Raw genomic sequence first — 23,638 nt, 5'->3', positions numbered from 1 at the left:
TGTCTTTCAATTGTCATGAGTAGGGTGAAGTCCACCAACCCCAACCTGGGATTTTGGGATTGTTTGGGTTGGACTCAGAGAATCAGGGAATTTTTAAAGTTGGAAAAGATCTTTAAGATCCTGAAATTCTAGAATTCAGGTTGGAAAAGACCTCCAAGATCGAGTCCAACCTTGTCCAAGTGTCATGTCCAGTTGTTCCTTGGACACCTCCAGGGGTGAGGACTTCACCACTTCCCTGATATCCAAGGACAGGGCATCGTGTCGCATCCCAGGAATGGGATGGGGAGGCAGGAATTGGCCATTGGCAGTACTGGGATGGATGGAGGGATGGGTGGATGGATCCTGACCAGGAAGACAAGGCAGGAATGTCCATTATTGAGGAATCTTGGCCCATCTGTGGCAGGATCAGGAGTTGGTGTGGAGTAGGTCAGGCAGAGGAGATAATTCCAGGTCTTCCTTGGATGGAAGACCGCAGATATCCTGGTGGGACTGGAACCGGGACTTGGACCAGAGTAGGAACTTGGAACAACCCCAGGCAGTGCTGGTGGTGTCTCCATGTCCTTCCTCCTCCTCCCATTCCTGTCTTTCACCCCAAATCCCACAGAGAAGAAATGGGATCCTATCAGGATCCCATTCCTGTCTGCCCAGCTGAAGATCCTGGATGGCTTTAAGCTCTGGGATAAACTCCTGGGAGTGGGAACATCAGCAGAGGATTGATGGAAATCCTGATTTCTGGGATTCTAGGAGAGCTGGATTCATTGGATTGTCCTTTCCATGGGATCCAGCTGGATCCTTGCCATGTTTCCCTGGCTGTGATTTGTGGAGTGGTTGCACAAGCGTCTCCATGGGTTTTCCCATTGGGAATGCCATCCCTGTGCCCAGCAGGGTTTGTGGTGATGATTTGGGAATGGAGGCTGTGCTGCTCCAGCTCTTCCTGGCCCAAATCCATCCCTGTGGGGTTCTCTCTGCTCTTTTCCCTGTGGCAGAGGATGGAAAACCCCCGAATCCCCACCTGGGCCCAGTGGAGGAGCGGCTCGCCCTGGCTGCCCTCCGGAAGCAGGGATTGGTTCCGGAGCACGTGGAGACGCGGCGCCTTTACAGCCCCCTCCAGCCGGACATCGAGCAGGTGGGTCCTGGAATGTGGCCGGGATGAGCCCAGGAGCGGCATCTCCTGATCCAGCCATGTCCAGGGGGAGAATCCTGCTGGGAATGTCTGCCCTGGGATATGGGATGTTCCCAGGGAGGGGAGGTGGTCGATCCCTTCAGCATATGCTCCAATTTTTTAAAATTAAATTAACCCTAATTTAGTTTAATTTAATTTAATTTTACATTTTTGATCTGAAAGTCCTACTCAGAATTCTTCTCCCAGAATCCCGGGATCACTGAGGCTGGAAAATCCCTCGAAGGTCATGGAGTCCGAGCTGTGCCCAATGCCCACCCTGGCACTCAGTGCCACATCCAGGAATTCCTTGGACATCTCCAGGGATGGGGATTCCAAACCACCCTGGGCACTTCCAAGGCCTGAGCATCCTTTCCATGAGGGAATTCCTGCTGATGTCCAACCTGCCCCTCCCCTGGCCCAGACTGAGGCCATTCCCTCTTTTCCTATTATTCCCTGGGAGCAGATTGCAGCTCCCACCTGGTTCCAACATTCCAAGAAGTTGTGGAGAGCCAGGAGGTTTTGCCTCTGATCCCTGTTTTTTCCAGGCTGAGCCCCTTTCCCAGCTCTCTCAGCTTTTCCTGGTGCTCCAGTGCCTTTTCCACCTCCCTCAGCTGCTCCTCAGGATTTACATCCATCCACACATTCCCAACTATCTCTCAAATAATTTTAAAATAATCTTCAATGCCCCTTTTCCATGGAGGAATCCTGCCTTTCCCCCTAAGGGTCCCAGATCTCCCCGGGGAGGTTCAGGTGTTCCAGTCTGGAATCTCCCAGGGTTTCAGGGCTCTGTTTTTCCATGCAGGGAAAGCTCCAGATGTGGGTGGATCTGTTTCCCAAATCCCTGGGACATCCTGGCCCCCCTTTCAACGTCACTCCACGCAAAGCCAAGAGGTAACTTCCCATTACTTCCTCATCTTTTCCTTGGAAAAGGAGTTTGGAATGCTTGGAAGCCTCGCGTGGGGTTGGATTCACCCACCTGGATGAGGGACAGGTGTGGGATCATCTCCAGGGAGACGGAAATCCATCTGTGGGACAACCAGGCTTCCAGGTGGATGAGTTTTCCACCTTCTCATGGGTTTATTCCTGGGATTTTCCAGGTTCTACCTGCGCTGTATCGTTTGGAACGCCAAGGATGTGATCCTGGACGACCTCAGCATCACCGGGGAGAAGATGAGCGACATCTACGTCAAAGGGTGAGTGTCCCGCTCCGGAGCCTCCTGGATTCTGGAGGCTGTAGGTGCAGGAGCAGCAGGGAAGGAGTTCAGGTGGTCCTTGAGTTGGTATTGTTGGGATAGACTTGGATTCTGCCGGGATGGAGGGACCATCATGGCTCTCCAGTTATGGATCCATGACTTTCCAGCTGTGGATCCACATCTCCAAGTATGGATCCACATCTCTCCGCTTGTGGATCCACCCCTTTCCATCTATGGATCCACACCTCTCCAATCATGGTTCCACATCTGTTTACCTATGGATCCACTCCTTTCCAACCATGGATTCCCACCTCTCCAACTCTGGCTCCACACCTCTCCAGCCAGGGATCCACACTTCCAACCATGGATCCACACCTCTCCAGCCATGGATCCACACTTCCAATCATGGATCCACACCTCTCCAGCCATGGATCCACACCTCTCCAGCCATGGATCCACACCTCTCCAGCCATGGATCCACATGTGTCCAATCATGGATCCACACCTCTCCAGCCATGGATCCACACCTCTCCAGCCATGGATCCACACTTCCAATCATGGATCCACACCTCTCCAGCCATGGATCCACACCTCTCCAGCCATGGATCCACACGTGTCCAATCATGGATCCACATCTCTGCAATTATGGATCTACACCTCTCCATCCACGGATCCACACCTCTCAAATCATGGATCCACACATCTCCAGCTGCGGATACACACATCTCCGACTGTGGATCCACCCTTCCAGTCATGGATCCACACCTTTCCAATTATGGATCCACACCTCTCCAATCATGGATCCACCCTTTTCCAGCTATGGATCCACACCTCTCCATCTCTGAATCCAGAGATGGAGATGTGTCTTTTTGGAAGCTCTGCTGAGCTCACAGCCTTTTTCTTTACACCTCTGGGATGATCCCATGGCAGTACTTTTCTTTGGACTGCTTGGATGTTCCCACAGTGGGATAAGATGTGGGAGCAGCCTGGCCATGGGGAGGGGAGAACTTCCCCTTCCCCTTCCCCTTCCCCTTCCCCTTCCCCTTCCCTTCCCCTTCCCCTTCCCCTTCCCCTTCCCCTTCCCCTTCCCCTTCCCCTTCCCCTTCCCCTTCCCCTTCCATTTCAGGATTTATCTTGTGTCTAACAGTGCAATCCCTGCCAAGGGAGTTCCATTTTTTGGGCCTTTTTGGGGTTTATGGGCAGGAGCAGGCAGGATTTGGGAGCAGACTGTAAATCCCTGGTTTACAATCCCAATTTTCCTCCTGTAAATCCAGAATGCCGTGCAGCTTTCCTGATATTTCCATCAAGTCGGCTGTTATCAGCACTGCCTGAGCTGTTCCTTGTCTTTTGGGGTCCTAAAAAGTTGTGCTGCTGGAAAAGTGGGAGCATCCAGGGGTTGCTCAGATCCCTTTCCCAATTTTTAGCATCCAATAGAATGCTGCAAGGCTGGAAATGAGTAAAAGTTTGCTCAGCTTCCAGATCTTCCATCCCGAAGGAAAGTCATCCTGAAAAATCCTATTGGGAATGGGTGAAATGATCCTTTTTGTGCCTGAGGATCTGCCTATGGATCAGGAATCCCATGGGGAATATTCGTTCTGTCCATTGCTGCCTCGGGAACAGGGGCTGGAGCCTGCTATCCTGGATTGGGTATTAAGGAAAAATTCTTCATGGAAAATCTTTCAAGGAGTGGAAAGAGATTCCCAAGGAATGTTCAGGCTGGGAGAGCTGGGAATGTTCCCCTGGAGAAGGGAAAACTTCCAGGGAATCCTCAGAGTCCCTGGAGGGGCTCCAGGAGAGCTGGAGAGGGACTGGGGACAAGGGATGGAGGGACAGGAGCCAGGGAATGGCTCCCACTGGGAAAGGGGAGATTGGGCTGGGATCTTGGCAAGGAATTGCTGTCTGGGAGGGTGGGCAGGGGCTGGGCTGGAATTCCCAGATTTGCTGTGGCTGCCCCTGGATCCCTGGCAGTGCCCAAGGCCAGGTTGGACATTGGGGCTTGGATCCACCTGGGACAGTGGGAGGTGTCCCTGCCCATGGGTGGGGTGGAATGGGATGATCCTTAAAACCCTTCCATTCCAGACCATTCCATGACTCCATAATTCTGGAGTTTCTAGCCACATCACTGATTCGTCTCCCATCTCTGGGACTGCTGCCTTCCCTCTCCCATCTCCAGGTTTTCCCCACCCCCAGCAGCCACTGGGATTGGGAATATTCCATTTCCCACTCACAGATGTTGTGACATAGAGTGAGATCCCAAATCCTTCCACGATCCTGATTTTCCACGGGCTCTGTTTGTCCCTGGCAGGTGGCTGGTGGGACACGAGGAGAACAAGCAGAAGACGGATGTCCACTACAGATCCATGGGAGGAGAAGGGAATTTCAACTGGAGATTCATCTTTCCCTTCGATTATCTCCCGGCAGAGCAGATGTGCCATGTGGCCAAGAAGGTGAGTGGTCCTGGATGGAATTCCTGCATCCTTGCGGGAATTCTGGGACACCAGCAGGAATTTCCTCATGGAAAGGGTGGTCAGGCCTTGGAAGTGCCCGGGGAGCTTTGGAGTCCCCATCCCTGGAGGTGTCCAAGGAATTCCTGGATGTGGCACTGAGTGCCAAGGTGGGCATCAGGCACAGCTTGGACTGGATGATCCTGGAGGGCTTTTCCAACCTCAGTGATCCCATGATCCCTGTTTTTACTTAGCCTCAATATTCATGGAATATGAGGTACCCGAAGATTCCTGCTTGCAATGGGACCTTCCCTGAAACCCACTGGGATCCCAAAAAACCCCCTTGGATCCACAAAACCCCTGGCATCCCTGAAACTCACTGTGATCCCCAAAAATCCCCCATGATCCACAAAACTCACTGAGATCCCCATCCCATCTTATTTCCCACAAAACCAGCGCCTTGGCCGGGAAGATGCCGAGCGAATCCCCCATCCCAGACAATTCCCAGCTTCCAAAGCCCTTCCCAGGCAGTTCCAATGATTGACAGAATCCCAGCCGGGCCTATTTCACGCTTCATATCCCACAAATCCCAAGTACAGGGTGTACTACATCCAATTATCCCACTTGGAAAAAGCCAAGACCGCCCTCCATAAACCCCTTTAAGCAAATCCATCCCGCTGTGCCGATCTGGAATCTTTTCCCACCACATGGCTTCCAACGCTGGATCCGAAAATAAACACCTTGTAAAAGCTCTCTGTAAAGGCCGGAATAATGAAGGGAAAGCCGGGTGGAGCATTCCGGCCCCAGGAATTTTTTGATCTCGCCATGTGCTGTTTGAACTCCGGCTTGGTTCCTGCGGCCGTAAAAATCCCGGCTGGAAAGGCAGGCGCGAGAAGGTGGAATTTCAATCAAAGGTTGGGAGCGACTGTGGGGAATTGGGAGCTGCTCAAAACCACCTGTGCCCAACTGGGCCGGGAGGGAAGGAGTTTTCCAGTGATTCTCCTTTTTTGTTCCATGCTGGAGCTCCCTGGAGTGTGGCCAGGTGGATTAGGAATCATGGAATTATGGAATAATTTGGGTGGGAAGGGAGCTGAAAGCTTAGCCAGTTCCATCCAGGGACACCTCCCACTATCCCAAGTGGATCCAAGCCCCAGTGTCCAACCTGGCCTTGGGCACTGCCAGGGATCCAGGGGCAGCCACAGCAAATCTGGGAATTCCAGCCCAGCCAGGAATTCCTTGCCAAGATCCCAGCCCAATCTCCCCTTTCCCAGTGGGAGCCATTCCCTGGCTCCTGTCCCTGCAGGCCTTGTCCCCAGTCCCTCTCCAGCTCTCCTGGAGCCCCTCCAGGGACTCTGAGCATTCCCTGGAATTTTTCCCTTCCAATTCCAGCAATCCCAGCTCTCCCAGCCTTTCCCACAGCAGAGCTGCTCCATCACTCTGATCATCCTGATTCTTCCTCTGGATCTGCTCCAAGAGCTCCAGGTCCTTCCCATGCTGGAATTCCTGTAGATGGAGACTCCATGGGTCATCCCAACTCGGGCTGCAAGTCAAATACTCTCTCCAAAAAAAAACAAGGATGCCCCTGGATAAGTGACTGTCCATGATATTTTTGTTTGATGTGAACACCTGGGAGTCTGGAAAACAGGGAAAAACCCAGGAAAACACAGGTGCCACTCTTTTCCCTGCTTTTCTGCACCTTCCAACCACTTCAAGATGGTTTTCCATAACTTTCCTGGCTGGATTAATGTTAACAAGATTTTCCTTCTCTTTCTGGTTGAGGATTTTCCCAAGTCCAAATTTTAAAATATTTCTGTGGAAGAGAAATATCCCCATCTTTAGGACAGCTCTTTGGAATACATGGAAATGCTTTTTTAATGCTTTTCTCCTCATTCCCTTGGAATTTCCTTCTTTGTTCCCGCTTTTTTTTTGGTGCCATCTTTCTCTTCCAGCCCTGGAAAATTCAAACCATGTTGGCTGCATGGGAAGAGCACATTCCCAGGTTTTTGAGTCCTGCAGGAAAACAGTTTCTGGGATGGAAAATGAGAAAATCATGGAATGATTTAGGATGGAAAAGCCTTCTAAGATCACCAGCTCTGCCAAGGCCACCACTGACCACGTCCCCAGGTGCCAGCCACATCCAGAGGGATTTTAAATCATTCCAGGGATGGACATTCCATTGTTTCCCTGGACAGCGTCTGCATGGCTGGAAAGCCCTTTCCATGAAGGAATTTTCCCTAAAATCCAGCCTAAACTGGAAGTTTAAACTTTGGATTCCCAGTTAACCCTGTTGTGGGATGGGTCATGGGACAACCAGGACAATCCAAGGTCACCTGGATGTGGATCCCATTTTCCCAGGCATCCACGCAGGGAAGAGCTCGACTCCCACATCCCGCAGGTGCCATGGGGTGGAAAATGAGTGGAATTGCTTTTGGAATGTTCAGTTTCCTGTGCCAATTCCAGCAGCAGCTGGATGTGGTTGCCAGATCTGGATCTGGGAAGTTCTTTAGGGTAGGAAAGGATTTGCATGGAATGTCGGAGCAAACAACATCTCCATGGATGTGCCGGGTCTGGTTCTGGGATTCTTATGGACGTGGAGGGGCTGGAGCGTGGCCAGGGAAGGGAATGGAGCTGGGAACGGGCTGGAGAATTCCTGAGGGGGCTGGGAAAGGGGCTCAGCGTGGAGAAAAGGAAGAGCCAGGGGGACCTTCTGGCTCTCCACAACTTCCTGGAATGTTGGAATGAGGTTGAAGCTGGGATCTGCTCCCAGGGAATAACAGGATAAGAGGATAAGGGGCTGGGTCGGGGGAGGGGCAGGGTGGACATCTGCAGGAATTTCCTCATGGAAAGGGTGCTCAGGCCTTGGAAGCACCTTGGAATCCCCATCCCTGGAGGTGTCCAAGGAATTCCTGGATGTGGCACTGAGTGCCAAGGTGGGCATCAGGCACAGCTTGGACTGGATGATCCTGGAGGGATTTTCCAACCTCAGGAATTCTGTGACATCCAAGGGGAGTCTCCTGCATGTCCAGGACTCCCAAATTCCTGCAGGATGCACCTGAAATGTGTCTTTTTGGGACCAGACTTCCTCTCCTTCCCAAAAGTCAGGTTTCCTCCTTTGTATTCTGGAGCACACCCACAGTCCAGGAGAATTGCAGCCTTGTCAACACTTTCCTGGGAATCTGAGCCCATTTTTTCCCTGCTGCTTTATCCACAAAAATCCATAAAATACCCCCGAGCCTCCCCTCACTTGGAAAACAAACCCCCAAACAATAATCCCAGCCTTTTTTCCCCGTGGTTTGGACAAGGCCGGGATATAAATTTCGCGCTCTGGGTTGTTTTTATAGGGAATGTTCGGAGCTCGATTTAATCATGGAAGCGAATTTCACGCCGCCTTGAAAGGGACCCATAAACTTCTCTCGGCATCAAATTCCCCCTTCCCAATTCCCTGTTCCTTTTCCCGCCTTTCCAGCGGAGCTCTGGGTGTCCCCAGCTGGACAGGGCTTGGAGCTGGGAGGTTTTGTCTCCAGCCAAGTGATGTTTTATGGTGTTTTTCCATAAAAAAAAAAAAGGAGGGGAATTTGGAGAAATGGAGCATTGAATTCCCGCCTGGAAAGGGTCAAGCCTCACCTGAGTTATCCCTGGAATGTTGTTCTGAGGTATTGGGATGCAGAGGGTGCAGAGCTAAGGTTTTGTTCCCTTTTTCCTTGGATATTGCAGTGGGGAGGAGGGAAGGTGGAATCCCAAAGTCTGCCGGGTTTACCAGCAGTGCCATGGAATCGTGGAATGGTTTGGAATGGGAAGGATCTTAAAGCCCATCCAGGGACACCTCCCACCATCCCAGGTGGATCCAAGCCCCATCAAACCTGGCCTTGGACACTTCCAGGAATGGGACAACCATGGCTTCTCTGGGAATTCCATCCCAGCTCCTCCCCACTCTCACAGCCTGGAATTCCTTCCCAAGATCCCATCCAACCTTTCCTTCAGCTTCATTATCCCAAGGACATGGATCCACTTGGGATAGGTGGGACATGATCCCAAGTGTGAGGTTTTCCTCAAGTTTGGCTCCTTGTGGATGGGATGGGGCAATGAGAAATTCCAATGAATCCTTGGGAAGTTGCATCAGCCCAGAAGAGAGTGTGGGATGCACCTGGAGCATGGACATATCCATGGATTGTGGGATGAACCTCTGAGCCAGGAATTCACTGGGAAGAAGAGGCACCTGGAGGACATGGAGCTTGTGGAGATTTCCTTTCCAGGGAATATTCCAGCTGGGAAATTAGATGGTCTTGAAGGTCCCTTCTAGCCCAAACTGGTCCGGAATTCCATATATTTCCCCATTTTCCAAGCCAAGCTTGGGAACCTGGATTTCTCCCAGAAGGGACAATCCAAAGGATCTGGTGATGGATCTTCTGCCACCTTGGAATTTTCTTGCCCCTCCTGAGGTCATGCCAGCTTTGTTATTGATGGATCCATGGCTCCTGGATCCCTATGGATCCCTTCTTTCCCCAGTTTCTGGGAAAGGGAAGAATCAACATCAACTCTTCCCCTTTTTTAGCAGTTTTAATTTAAAATGGCTGGAAAAGCTGAGAAAAATCCCCCTGGATAAACATCCATCCCAACCCACTGCATCCAGCAGAGGGGAGAGAGGGAGTTTTCCATGGACTTCCTTTGAGATTTCTAGATTATCCAGTATCTCAAATGCATCCATAAAATGCTCCAATGCAAAATTCCTGGCACATTTTCCCCAAACCGGGCAGGGAATGGAGCGAAAATGAAACAGAACCATCCAGGGGGATCTCTGAAAATGAATCCGACGGGATTGGAGTGCCCACAGACTCCCAGCTGGAATATTTGTGTTCCTATGGAATGTGACACGTTTTTCCTCCCTTTTTATAATTTAATATTGGATGAAATAATGAATCCGAGTCTTGGGGTGAATTTATGGAGCGAGGGATGAATAACGCTGGGTTTCCTGGTTTTAATTAAATCCCGTCATTTCTGACGCTTCCAGGAGGAATTACCACCGGGACACCCTTGGAGGGGTGTCAGGAATCCCGCTGGGATTTTCCTGCTCTTTGCTGGAGCCAGGAATAACAATCCCAACAATCCCTCGGCTTTGGGTGGGATTTTGTCTTTCTCCTTTATCCCAACATTTCTTTTTGGACATCAAGAGGAATTTTTTTAAAGGGAAAGGATGGTCAGGCTTAGGAAGTGTCCAGGGAGATTTGGAGTCCCCATCCCTGGAGGTGTCCAAGGAATTCCTGGAGCTGAGGTGGGGACAGCTTGAACTCATTGATCCCAAAAGGCTTTTCCAACCTCAGGGATTCTGGGATTCTTAATCCTATCTCCCAGATATCCCAATAGTGGTGTTAGATCCCTGTTGGAAAAAATTCCTGGTTTCACACATGGAAATAGTGATGTGGATGCCGCTTCCCAGGCAATGGATATTCCTTTCTCTGGGGTGCAGAACTCATGGATAACTTGGGAATGTGCCCCTGGAGAAGGGGAAACTCCAGGGAATCCTCAGAGTCCCTGGAGGGGCTCCAGGAGAGCTGGAGAGGGACTGGGGACAAGGCAGGGACAGGAGCCAGGGAATGGCTCCCACTGGGAAAGGGAGATTGGGCTGGGATCTTGGCAAGGAATTCCTGGCTGGGCTGGAATTCCCAGATTTGCTGTGGCTGCCCCTGGATCCCTGGCAGTGCCCAAGGCCAGGTTGGACACTGGGGTTGGAGCCACCAGTGTGATATCAGCAGATTCCTGGGATACCATGGAATCTTCCTTTCCACATCCATGTTCCATGAATAAATTCAGGAGCTGTGGGTGGCCTGAAGGCGGAACTGGCATTTGATGGTCTCTGATTTTCCCACTGCCTGTGACAGACCTGAGAGCAGATTAAAGCCGTGGTGGATCTGGAAGGGAAGGGATCCTTGGGAATTCCCTGCTGGAAGCGCTGATTTAGGTGCCAATCCCATATTTTTGCATGAATTAAGAGGAAGGTGAAGTTTGGTAGCGCCAGCACTCCATGCTCATTGTTGTCTTCACCTTGGAGACTCATCTTCATTGGAATTGTGGGAATTTCTGTCTCTCCTAAGAATCCTATTTGGGATCCCATTTGGATCCTATTTGGGATCCCATGAAATTTGGAGCCATTTCCTAAATTTCATTAAATTAAATTCTTTAAATAAATTAATTACATTAATTTAAATCATGAAGTTAAGGCATAAACTGCTGCTGACGCCTTCCAGAAGCATCTTGGGTTTTCCACTGATTATCCTTATCCAAGAGTTTTCCAGAACCTGTGCTCCTGCAGATCCACAGCAGGACACCCCAGGAATTCCAGGATTTCCAGAGCCAGGCCCTGCCCAATTCTCCCAATTAATCTTTAATTTTCCCATGTTTTTTTTTCATGGTGGGATTTTAGGAACACTTCTGGAGCTTGGACAAGACGGAAAACAAGATCCCACCCCAGCTGATCCTCCAGATCTGGGACAACGACAAGTTCTCCTTCGATGACTATTTGGGTAAGTTACGAATTTTGGGATCCATCCCAAAAAAAGAGGAAACATCACCAGCACAAGTTGTCCAGACTAGCTGTGCCTGCTCCTGGATCCCTGGAAATGTCCAAGGCCAGGCTGGATGGGGCTTGGAGCCACCTGGGACAGTGGAAGTTGAGAGTTTGGATTGGGATGGTTGGGGTGGCCCAAACTCCATGGGATCAGGGAACATTCCATGTTTTAAGGATTTTTCCCACTGAGATGTCTCACCTGGAATGTTCTCCCCTGCAGGATCCATCCAGATGGATCTCAACAGGATGCCCAAGCCTGCCAAGACGGCGGAAAAGTGTTCCTTGGATCTTGTGGATGATTCCCTGTCCTCCGGCCGCTCCGTGTCCCTCTTCGAGCAGAAAACCGTCAAGGGCTGGTGGCCCTGCTTGGCCGAGCAGAACCAGCAGAAGATCCTGGCGGTAAAGTGACCTCTCCATGTTTTTCCTTGGATCCTTCACTCCAATTCCCATCCCCGGAAGTGTTCAAGGCTTTAAATTCCTTCCCAATCCAAACCATTCCAGAATTCCCTGAAATTTTCATTCAATTCAAGCCAGGGCAAGCAATTCCATTTCCAGGTGGAGGTTTTGTGGATCCGGCCAGATCCACTGTGGTTGGCTGGAGGTTTTCCGGCGCCGTGCAGAGGAATGATCGGTTTTGTGGAATGTGGACCCTGGTTTTTGGAATGTGCCACCAAATTTTATTTTATATCACAACTATTCCCAACAATCTTGTGTCCTAAACACCAGGAAAAAATTCCAGCTGTCCCAGGGATCATTTTAAAGGTGTCTGGGCTCCTGTTCCAGGTTTTGGTGACTGTTCCATGCAGGTGAGGGAATCCAGGCATGGAATTCTGTGATTCAACCAAAAAACCCTGAGCTGGTTCCCAGGAAATTGGGAATCGGGGAATTGGGAAAGACTGGTTGTGGAACTCTGTGATGATGGGTCACAGCTTGGACTTGATCCCAGAGGTTTTTCCAGCCTCAGCGATCCTGGGATTCCGTGGTTGCCCAAATTTGGGTGTCATTGGGATCCGGGATTTCCCAGAATATCTCCAGTGACAGCTGGAGGATCTTGGAATCCTGAGATCCCCATGGTCATTGTTGGGAATGGTTTGGTTCTGCTCAAATTACATTTTCTCTTCCCAATCCCTATTTTCCATCCCACGTTCATTCCTCACTTTCCCCCCTGTTTTTGGGGATAATAAATAAGTTTTTGTTTAACCCATCCAGGGCAAGCTGGAGATGACTTTGGAAATCGTGGCGGAGCAGGAGCACGAGGAGCGTCCAGCCGGGATGGGACGGGATGAGCCCAACATGAACCCCAGACTGGAGGATCCCAAGTAAGAACATCCCAAATGGAAAAGCAGCCACCAGGGCATGGAATTCTTGAGGACCAAATGGGAATTCTGTGTTTCCAGCTCTGGGGAACTGGGCTGAACTGGGTTTGCACCTGGGAAGGATCCACTGTGAACTGGGGGGAGATGGGAGGGAGGTCTGGAGAACAAGTTCTGTGGAATTGGGAAGTTGGTCTGGAGCACCAGTCCAATGGGATTTGGGACACTGGTCTGGACCGCAAATCCATTGGGATTTGGAAGCTGGTCTGGATCACCAGTTCAGTGGGATTGGGAGGCTGGTCTGGACCACGTATCCAGTGGGATTGGGAGGCTGGTCTGGACCGTGAATCCACTGGGATTTGGAAGGTGGTCTGGAGCACCAGTCCAGTGGGATTGGGAGGCTGATCTGGACCATGAATCCAGTGGGATTGGGAGGTCAGTCTGGACCACCAGGGAAGACACTGGTGGGATGTATCCAGGAAGATGGAAGACCTGAGACAGTCCAGAGGGATTGGGAGGTTAGTCTGGAGCATGAATCCAGTGGGATTGGGAGTCTGGTCTGGATCACCAATCCAGATTTGGGGGACTGATCTGGATCACCAGTCGGGTAGGATTGGATGACTGGTCTGGGTCACCAAGGAGAACATTCATGGGATGTATCCAGAAAGATGACAGACCTGAGAGCATTAGGATTGGGAAGCTGCTCTGGACCATGAATCCATTGGGATTGGGAGGGTGGTCTGGACCACCAAGGAGGACACTGGTGGGATGTACCAGGAAGATGGAAGAGCTGAGGCAGTCCAGGGGGATTTGGAGTCTGGCCTGGACCATGAATCCAAGGGATTGGGAGGCTGATCTGGGTCACCAATCCAGTGAGATTTGGGAGACTGATCTGGACCATGAATCCATTGGGATTGAGAGATTGGTCTAGATCACCAAGGAGGATGTTGGTGGGATGTACGCAGAGGGATGAGGAGCTGACACATTCCAGTGGGATTGGGAAGCTGGCCTGGATCACCAGTCCAGTGGGATTGGGAGGCTGGTGTGGACCATGAGTCCATTGGGACTGGGAGTCTGGTCTGGACCACCAGTCCAGCAGGATTTGGGAGACTGGTCTGGAACCCACCAGTCAAACTGGCCTGGATCACCATTCCAGTGGGATTGGGAGGCTGGTCTGGATTGGCAGTTCAGTGGGATTGGGAAGCTGGTTGGGATCACCAATCCAGTGGGATTTGGGAGACAGGTCTGGACCACCAAGAACATTCATGGGATGTATCCAGAAAGATGATAGACCTGAGAGCAGTGGGATTCTGGGCCGTGAATCCATTTGGATTTGGGAGACTGGTCAGGACCACCAAGGTGGACATTGATGGGACATCCCTGGAGGGATGAGGGCTGACACATTCCAGTGGGATTGGGAAGCTGGTCTGGATCACCAATCCAGTGGGATTTGGGAGACAGGTCTGGACCACCAAGAACATTCATGGGATGTATCCAGAAAGATGATAGACCTGAGAGCAGTGGGATTCTGGGCCGTGAATCCATTTGGATTTGAGAGACTGGTCAGGACCACCAAGGTGGACATGGATGGGACATCCCTGGAGGGATGAGGGCTGACACATTCCAGTGGGATTGGGAAGCTGGTCTGGATCACCAATCCTGTGGGATTTTGAAGCTGGTCTGGGACCACCAAGGCAGGTGGGACTGGGGATCCAGGAGGATGAAATTCCGAGGTGACCCATCCTTCCCTTGGCTCCAGGCGTCCGGAGACCTCCTTCCTGTGGTTCACGTCCCCGTACAAGACCCTGAAGTTCATCCTGTGGCGCCGCTACAAGTGGGTGCTGATCCTGGCCATCCTCCTCTTCATCCTGCTGCTTTTCCTGGGAATCTTCGTCTATGCCTTCCCGGTACGGAGTGGCAGGGATTGGCCGAGGTCTGAGGGGTGGTGGAATCAGGGGGATGGAAAAATTCCGTGCTGAGGAACACAATGGGTTAAAAAGTGACTTTTTTTTGGATTTGGGATCCTCATGGGGAAAATATGGAGGAGTTGGAGCATGGCTGGGGATGGGAATGGAGTTGGGAAGGGGCTGGAGCACCAGGAAAAGCTGAGGGGAAGGGTCTCATCCTGGAGAAAAGCGGATCAGGGGGAACTTCTGGCTCTCCACAATTCCCCGAAAGTTTGGAGCGAGGTGGGATTTGGGATCTGCTCCCAGGGAACAACAGGACAAGAGGGAACAGCCTCAAGTTGTTCCAAGGGAATTTTAGGTTGGATTTTAAGGAAAATCCCTCATGGACAGCAGTGTCTAGCCCTGGAGCAGTGGTGGAGTCCCCATCCATGGAATTATTCCAAAAACATCCGAATGTGGCGTTTGAGGACATGGATAATGACGAACAAGGGCTGTGGCTCTTTTCCAACCTCAACAATTCCATGATATCAGGAATGGTGGAGATCCCAAAAAAAACCATGGGAAGGCCATTCCTGGTATGTCCTCAGCAACACCAAGTACTGGCACTGGTGTGCCAAGATGCCAAGGTTTTCTGGGATGCAGAGGGAAAAAAATCTGGGATAGCTTTGCCTGCCCTGGTTGCCTTTGAGGAAATTCCATGGAGCTGCTGGCTGGATTTTTCCTTGGACTAAATGAGGATGGGGCAGGGATGGAGGAGCCTCTCCCTGATGGAAAACTCTGCATTCCAAAAAATCCTGGCATAGCTTTGGGAATGCTCCAGGACCCCTTTCCCAAGGGACAGAAGAGGTGATGTCCCGGATTTTGTGGGATCATGGAAAAAGGAGCTGTAGGGATACAGGGCCAAGGGTAGGATGGTGGATCCATGAGATTTGTGGGAATCCCAGAGGATGGGAAGGAGCAGTGGGATGCAGAGGAGAGGAGGATGTTCCAGCAAATCAAAGGAAACTGGGAATGCTTCCCACCAGTTGGACACTGGGATGGTGCTGGAGGGAGGGGCCAAATTTCTTCCAAGGGTTTGAAGAGGTGGGAATTTCTCTTAAAAATTTTGGGAAGAGCAACCAAAATCCAGGAATGACTCCTGGTGCTTGTTAAATTCTTTCAATGATTCCCTTTTTTTTTCCCAATCATTCCCTTATTTTTTCCAGTGATTCACTAATTTTTCCAGTGATTCCCTTATTTTTCCAGTGATTCTCTCCTTTTTCCAATAATTTCCTTATTTTTCCAAGGATTCCCTAATTTTTCCAATCACTCCCTTATTTTTCCAAGGATTCCCTCATTTTTTTTCCAAGAATTCCCTCATTTTTCCAATGATTCCCTTATTTTAACATTGATTCCCTTATTTTTCCAAGGATTCCCTATTTTTTCCAATTATTTCCTTGTTTTTCCAGTGACTCCCTCATTTTTCTAATAATTCCCTTAGTTTTCCTATGATTCCCTTATTTTTCCAAGGATTCCCTTATTTTTCCAATGATTCTCTTGTTTTTCCAGGGATTCCCTCATTTTTCCCAATGATTCCCTTATTTTTCCAGTGATTCCCTCATTTTTCCAATGATTCCCTTATTTTTCCAAGGATTCCCTATTTTTTCCAATTATTTCCTTGTTTTTCCAGTGACTCCCTCATTTTTCTAATAATTTCCTTATTTTTCCAAGGATTCCTTAATTTTTCCAATCACTCCCTTATTTTTCCAAGGATTCCCTAATTTTTCCAATCACTCCCTTATTTTTCCAAGGATTCCCTCATTTTTTTTTCCAAGGATTCCCTCTTTTTTCCAATCATTCCCTTATTTTTCCAAGGATTCCCTCATTTTTCCAAGGATTCCCTATTTTTTCCAATTATTTCCTTGTTTTTCCAGTGACTCCCTCATTTTTCTAATAATTCCCTTAGTTTTCCTATGATTCCCTTATTTTTCCAAGGATTTCCTTACTATTCCAATGATTCCCTTATTTTTCCAGTGATTCCCTCATTTTTCCAATGATTCCCATGTTTTTCCATCCTTCCAGAACTACGCTGCTATGAAACTGGTGAAACCTTTCAACTGAAGCTGCTCCCGTGCCTGCCTAGGAATTTTGGGAAGGAATTTTGGAAGTGGAGAAGGAACAACCTCATCCAGGCTGCTGCCAGCTGCTGCCAAAGACTTCTCTTCCCTTTGGAATTCCACCTGGGAAGTGTCACCTAACCAAAACCTCCACCAAAATATTCCTGGTTTTCCAGACATCTGTGTTTTGTTTGAGTTTTCCTGCTGCTCTGGTTGGTAAATCCCAAATTCCAGTGAAAATCCGAGGAGGGAGCAGGGAAAGGACCTTTCCATCCAGAAGTTGGGAATGTGCAGAGAGTCCTCAGGGCAAGATTTGGGATTTGCCGGCCTGAGCAATTCCCACAGATTCCAAGCACTTTTCACTCCCTGATCCAGCCTCAGTTTCCCTTTTCCCTGTGTTTTCCCATTTATGTATTGTAAACCTGTGGAAAATGTGTTGGAAAACCGGAATCCCCTGGATGACACATCGCATTCCCAAAGCTGAAATAATGGGAGTGGGAAAGGTTGTGGTGCAAAACCTGGGATTTGGAGTTGGTGCTCCACAAAATCCCAGTTTCTCTTGGATTTTGAGGCCTTTGCACTCCTTCATGGAATTCTGGAGCTGGTTTTCCCTTGGAGCTGCTCCACAATCCCACAGGTCTCCCATTCCAACTGGGAGAGGAATCCCAGGAGCAGCTGGGCTTTGATTTCCTCCTCTCCCGCTGTCTCCCGGCCACTTTTTTTGGGAATTCTTGGTCTTTTTAGTGTCAGTATTTGCAGAATCCCAGAATCCCTGAGGTTGGAAAAGACCTTTGGGATCATCGAGTCCAAGCTGTGCCTGATCCCCACTGAGTGCCTCATCCGGGAATTCCTTGGAAACCTCCAGGGATGGAGATTCCAAAGCTCCCTGGGCACTTCCAATCCCTGACCACCCTTTCCATGAGGAAATTCCTGCTGGTGTCCAACCTGAGCCTCTCCTGGGACAACCTCAGGCCGTTCCCTCTTTTCCTGTTTTTCCCTGGGATCAGATCCCAGCTCCCACCTGGCTCCAAATCTTCGGGGATCTGTGCAGAGCCAGAAGGTCCCTCCTGATCCGCCTTTTCTCCAGGCTGAGCCTCACTGATATTCCTTTAGAATCAGCCATTTTTCCCTTGTATTCCCAAAGATTCTTATGGAAAACATCCCAACCCATCCTCGCCACTGCCAGGCATTAATGGAGCGATAAACCTGTCCTGGGGCAGGATTTGTTTTCCAAACAAATCCGTGATCCACAACCTGCTCAGCTTCTCATGGATCCAATGGGAATGCTGGGGCATTCCCTCTTTTGCTGTTCCCTCCTCCTGTTCCTGGAGTGGGATGATCCCATGGGATGTGGCACTTGGGGATTTGTGACCTTGGCAGGGTTGGACTTGAGCTCAGAGGTCTTTCCTACCCTGTATAGTTCCATAATTCCATGATTCCCAGGGTTTTCCAGTGCTGGGAGGATGTTAATCCTCAAATTCTCACCCTGCAAGAAATCTTGTCCCAGTTTCCCACCAGGAAAATCCCGTTAATATCCGGCTGCTCCGGCACCTTTGCTGGTTCGGGATCTTCCCACCCTCCCTTCAGCAGGATGAGATTTATCCTTGATTCCATGTTTTCCTTGGAGCTGTGGCTGCTCCGAATGAGCGGGGAGCTGGGAAAAGTGATCCCAAGGGATCAGTTTCCCAGGAAAAACCGCTGATGGCACTCCTGCCCTGCTCTGGCCGGGATTTTAAAGCTGTGCTTAAAAATAGGGAAAAATATTTTAGTTCCTTTGTTGGATGGGGATGTAATCCATGGGGGATCAAATCCCGGGATTCTCATTGGAACATCTCCCAGATTGCATAGGGCAGCTCCTTCTCTGTGCTTTCCGCACGGAAAACGCACGACTTTGGGATTTATAGGGATTTATAGGGATTTATAACCCCATCCCTGCTGCTGAGCTTTGGCTGATCCGTGGCCCCTTCCCAAAAGTTGGAGCGGAGGAATTGGCTCCGGATTTGCACATCCCAGGGTGGAGGTTTCATTTTCCGTCGTTAAATGCTTCGTTTTCCTTCTTTTTTTCCCGAAAAGCCTCCCAACCCTATTCCCACCCCTATCCCTGTTTATAGCCACCATCAAACCACCAGGATTCACTCCAATTTTCCAGAGGTTTTATTATCCCAAAGGATCTGAGGAGCCGAGGACAAAAGTTGCTTCTGTTTGGCCCTTGCTGGGATTGGGAGTTTGGGTTTTATGGGAATGTTGGTCCCTGCTCCTTTCCCACCAGGATCCAGCTGTGCCAGAGTGAGTCTGGAATTCCCTGAGGGCTCTGCTGGAATCCACAGTGGGAATTCAGGTCCAATATCTCTTGGATTTGTGGGGACTCCGGGATTTCACATCCTGGTCTAATTCCCTGTGATCCCAACCCCAAGAGCCCCAAATGGATGCATGATCCATGTTGGAATGCCAAATGTGGGATGCTCATCCCCCATCCCATTGGGAATGCTGCTGTCTATCCCAGAAAGACAAGGAATCAAAATCCATCCATGGGTTTCCTTTGGAACTTCCAAGGCCAGCATGGATAAGGGGTTGTGGAATGCCTGGAATGGGATGTGCTTGAAAGTTTGGGATTCACCCTAGAGACACTTCCAATGGGAAATCCTATTTTATTCCCAGCATTCCCTTGGCAAACCTGGGTCAGCAGTGATGGGAGAGAGGGATCCAGGGCATCCCATTCCATAAAAATGGGGATTTCCAGAAGGAAATCCATGCTCCCAGTCCAACTTTCATGCCAAGAGGATCCTGTGGGATTCCGGTGGGTAAATTCAGGTGGGAACATCTGGAAAAACCAACTCCATCCCATTTTTTTTCCCCTGAACAGCCACATCCGGCTCCAGGCCTGGTTGTGCCTCCTCCAAATCCAGGTGGGAGCTGTGGAAAGAATTCCCTGTGGCTTCCGGTTATCCAGGGAATTGGCTGGAATTTGTTCTGGATCACCCATGCCTGCCTTATCTGCAATAATGCCCAAAGCACTGTGATTCCCAAAGAAATGCTCTGAAACATTCCTGTTCCCAGTGTTTTGATTGTGGGGATGGAACTGTGCCTTCTCTTGGGAGTGGGAATGGGAAAATCAGGATTGTGGAGAAGGGAAAAAATCCAGGGAATCCTCAAAGTCCCTGGAGGGGCTCCAGGAGAGCTGGAGAGGGACTGGGGACAAGGCCTGCAGGGACAGGAGCCAGGGAATGGCTCCCACTGGGAAAGGGGAGATTGGGCTGGGATCTTGGCAAGGAATTGCTGGCTGGGCTGGAATTCCCAGATTTGCTGTGGCTGCCCCTGGATGCCTGGCAGTGCCCAAGGCCAGGTTGGACACTGGGGCTTGGATCCACCTGGGACAGTGGGAGGTGTCCCTGCCCATGGATGGGGTGGGAATGGGATGATCCTAGAATCCTATCCATCATAACCTGTTCCATGATTCCAAGATTCCCTGGAAGTTAATTGCCAAAAGTTCCACTGCTTGAGCGTTTCCCTGATCCCAGATTTCCTCGACCTGATGCCGGGAGTAATTCCAGCCTGCAGTTCCGAAGTGTGGGGACACCTTTGGGACCATCCAGACACAACACCCCTGTTGTGTTCCCGTTCCCTCCGGGAGCTGAAGGAGCTGGAAAACTTCCATCCCACAGAGGGGCTGAATTCCCCAAATCTCCAGCATCCATCCCAAAAAATCCCGGGAATGAGCGAGATGGATTTTGCTCCCCACTAAGGACAATTTTCCAGGCAGTGCCCAGTTTTATCTGCTCCAAAGGGAGCATTTTCCACCTGCAAATTTTCACCCAAAATCCTGGCGGATTTTGCTGGAGTGGTTGGAAAAGAGGGAGGCAGCACAGGGAGAGCGGGATGAGAAGTGGGATCTGAGTCAAGGCGCTTCCATAAATATTTTTTGGGAGCTGTTGGCAGCTGGATTTGTTGGATTACGGGGCCTGCCATGGGTTCTGCTCATTCCCTGGAACCTTGGTCCAACAGGAACACTGATCCAATAGGATGCTCCCTAAAAAACACTGTGTGGCCTCCTGGCTCCCAAACCTGTGAGTTTTCCTATGGGAAGCTGGAGATTTCCCTGGATTTGCGTGACACGGCTCATTTCAGCCTTTCCATGAGGCCTGACCCCTTCGGGCTTTCCCAGGATGGTGATTCCCAGTGCTGGAATTTCCCCCCTTGTAAACGCACTCGTGGAAAAGGTGGTGATGAATTTAAAGGTGGATCGATAACCTGAAATTCCTGAAATCGGCTTTTTCCATGGATAACCCTGTGTTGTGTGACAGCTGCAGTCGGGATTCATCCCAGAAAAGCCCAAACCCTCGGATTGAGGGATGATTTGTGGGGATCTGCAGGAGACTCCCAAGAAATGAGCCGTGAAACTGCTCTGGGTTTGGCTCCATCCAGAATCCGCTTCCAGAGGAAAATGAGTTGAATTTGTCCCGTCTGCTTTTTCCATTCCCATCCCAGCCTTCCCAAAGAGCCAATCCCTGAAATGTGCCGGGTATTTTTATCCCTTATAAAAAAAGAGAGGAAAAGGCTCGGGATGCATCCAGGGTTTTATTCCAGCTGCTGAGGTTGGATTGGGCCTGGATTTCCCCTCAGGGTTGGAACCTTTTCCATGATCCTTCATCTTCCCAAGCCTTCCCAGAATCATGGAATGGTTCAGGGAAAGGACCTTAAAGCTCCTCCCATTCCATGGGATCCATGATCCTTCATCTTCAAGCGACCTCAGGCTGTGGAATTCTGACTTTTGGGAAAGGTTCAGTGGATATTTAGGATATTGGGTTGAATCATGGAAATCATGGAATGGTTTGGGGTGGGATGGACCTTAGAGCCCGTCCAGAACCTTCCCTTGGACACTTCCGGAGATGGGGGATCCAAACTTCCCTGGAAAACAGGATTTTGAAGGCTGGATTTGGATATCTTTCCCAACTTTTTGGATTCCCTGAGTGCCTCTCTTTGGCATTTGGGATGATTCCAGGGAGACTCCCTGGCCCTTGGCTGCTCCATCCCTGTCAGCATTCCATGTCCCATGGGTTGAACACCAGGAATTTCCATGCTTGGCAACCTTTTCCATGAAGGAATTCTTCCCAATATCCAAACCAAACGTTTCCCTGTGCATTTTCCCTTTGCTTTCCCTTCTTTTTTGGTCTTTTCCCACTTTTCCCTCCATCCTCTTCACCTTTTCCACTTGTGGATTGTATCCAGGCCCCATCCATGTCCAGCATCCCAGGAAGGGATGGGAATTACAGTCTCACAAATTCGGGAAGTGGCGGCTCTCCCAAATCCAGCCCATTTTCCCCTCTTTTTCCTTCTTCCCAGAACTCATGGGAATGAAATTCATCCATTTTCCCACCTCAGCGCTGGGATCTCCTGGAGGTTTTCCCATGGAGCCAGGGCACTTTACTGGATGGAATTCCTGGGGCCGGTGGAGGAGGGAGGAACCTCTTCATCCCTGTTTTTTTCACCCTTTGGAGCAGATTCCAAAGGTTCTGCTTCTGTCCCAAGCCAAAAAGGACAAATAGGATTTGGAGGATGTGGAAAAGTGGGAAAAAGAAACCCCAGGATACACCAGAGGTTTACAATTCCTCTTTGCCAATGAAAACAGTGGGAAGAATCATCCACTGGCAAATCCATGGCTGGAAAACAAAGCCTGGATTCATTGTCTCCCTCCATGGAAAACAGGGAACAATCAGGATGAGTCATTTCCAAAGGGTTGGGAATGGCCTTGGAGCTTCCCAGCAACTCCAGAGAGGGACAGGGAGGTCATTGGAGAGGTTTGGAGTTCTCCGTGCTGGAATGCCGGGAAGAGCTCATCCCTCTTTTCACCCCCGGGACTGGGAGAAATCAGAGCCAGGCGCCTCCAAACCATTCCTGGCTTTTTTTAGGAATTATGCAATCCAAGGGAAAACAAACAGAACAATAACACAAATGCAGGTTGGATTTTATTGCTGTTTTCCCGTTGTCCAAATAATCAGGGATTGGGAATTCCATGATTTCCTTTGCAAGGAAAAAAACCTAAAAATACTCTATTCCCGTAGGATAATGGAAATTAATTTCCTTCAATTCCAGATCCATTTTTTTAAGGAATACCAGAAATCTCAAATTTTGTGGGCAATGGAGATATTTGGCATCATCTCCCTCATGGTCTGAGCTCCAGAAATCTCAGTGATGTTGAAGACTTTAATAAATAAATAAATTATTAATTAATTTGTTATTAAATAATTAATTTTAATAAGTTAACTTGTTATTAATTAATTTTTAAATTCTTAACTCATTCCTAAAAAAATCACTTGGAGAGGATCATTCCCTCTTTCTTACCTCTCCCACTTCCATCCCAACTAGGAATTAGCACAAAACAGGGATTTAATTTTGGGAAATTCCCACCTTCCCATGGAACTGGATGGGAGGGAATTAGACAAGGAAAAAACCTGGAACAAAGACAGGGAAGAGAGGTGGGATATCTGGGAGAAGGGAGAGTCCACGTGGGATGAGATTGGAATCCAAATCTTGTTTAACTCATCTGGAACCAGAAAACAGCCAGGAATAAATCTTGGCTAAGCAGGAAAACCAAAATTTGGGATAAAACAGAGAGGAAAAGGCTGTGGATGCCTCCCAGGTTTTATTCCAGCAGGAGCAGCAGCTGACGTGGGATTGGGCCTTGACCTCCCCTTGAGGTTGGAATTTTTCCGTGATCCTTCATCTTCCCAAGCCACGGGATCATGGAATCATGGAATGGTTCAGGGAAAGGACCTTAAAGCTCATCCCATTCCATGGGCAGGGACACCTCACACTATCCCAGGATGCTCCAAGCCCATTCCAATCTGGCCTTGGACACTCCCAAGTCCATGGAGAACCAAATCCCAAATTCCGACAGTTCAGAGCTCTGCTGGTGAGGACAATTTTCCATCCTCTCCTCACCACTGGGAAAATTCCCCTTGGA

The 23,638-nt window shown here is 49.7% G+C and overlaps 1 protein-coding gene across 5 annotated transcripts in view; it reads left to right on the top strand.

Annotated features, from left to right (window-relative positions):
* The window catches only part of DYSF (dysferlin), a 72,726-nt gene extending 55,872 nt beyond the window's left edge, over nt 1-16,854 (top strand). For all 5 annotated transcript variants that reach the window (XM_064712121.1, XM_064712120.1, XM_064712117.1 and 2 more), the window contains 9 exons: nt 987-1,126; nt 1,965-2,053; nt 2,260-2,355; nt 4,661-4,802; nt 11,218-11,317; nt 11,582-11,760; nt 12,571-12,680; nt 14,434-14,581; nt 16,643-16,854. In XM_064712121.1, the coding sequence (XP_064568191.1) occupies nt 987-1,126; nt 1,965-2,053; nt 2,260-2,355; nt 4,661-4,802; nt 11,218-11,317; nt 11,582-11,760; nt 12,571-12,680; nt 14,434-14,581; nt 16,643-16,681 (1,043 nt within the window). In that variant the 3' untranslated portion in view covers nt 16,682-16,854. The remainder of the gene's footprint in view (nt 1-986; nt 1,127-1,964; nt 2,054-2,259; nt 2,356-4,660; nt 4,803-11,217; nt 11,318-11,581; nt 11,761-12,570; nt 12,681-14,433; nt 14,582-16,642) is intronic.
* Nucleotides 16,855-23,638: the final 6,784 nt, after the last annotated feature.

This window comes from Zonotrichia leucophrys, chromosome 4 (genome assembly GCF_028769735.1).
Source record: "Zonotrichia leucophrys gambelii isolate GWCS_2022_RI chromosome 4, RI_Zleu_2.0, whole genome shotgun sequence".
In the NCBI taxonomy this organism is placed as follows: domain Eukaryota; kingdom Metazoa; phylum Chordata; class Aves; order Passeriformes; family Passerellidae; genus Zonotrichia; species Zonotrichia leucophrys.
This window is presented reverse-complemented; position numbering and strand designations above follow the sequence as displayed.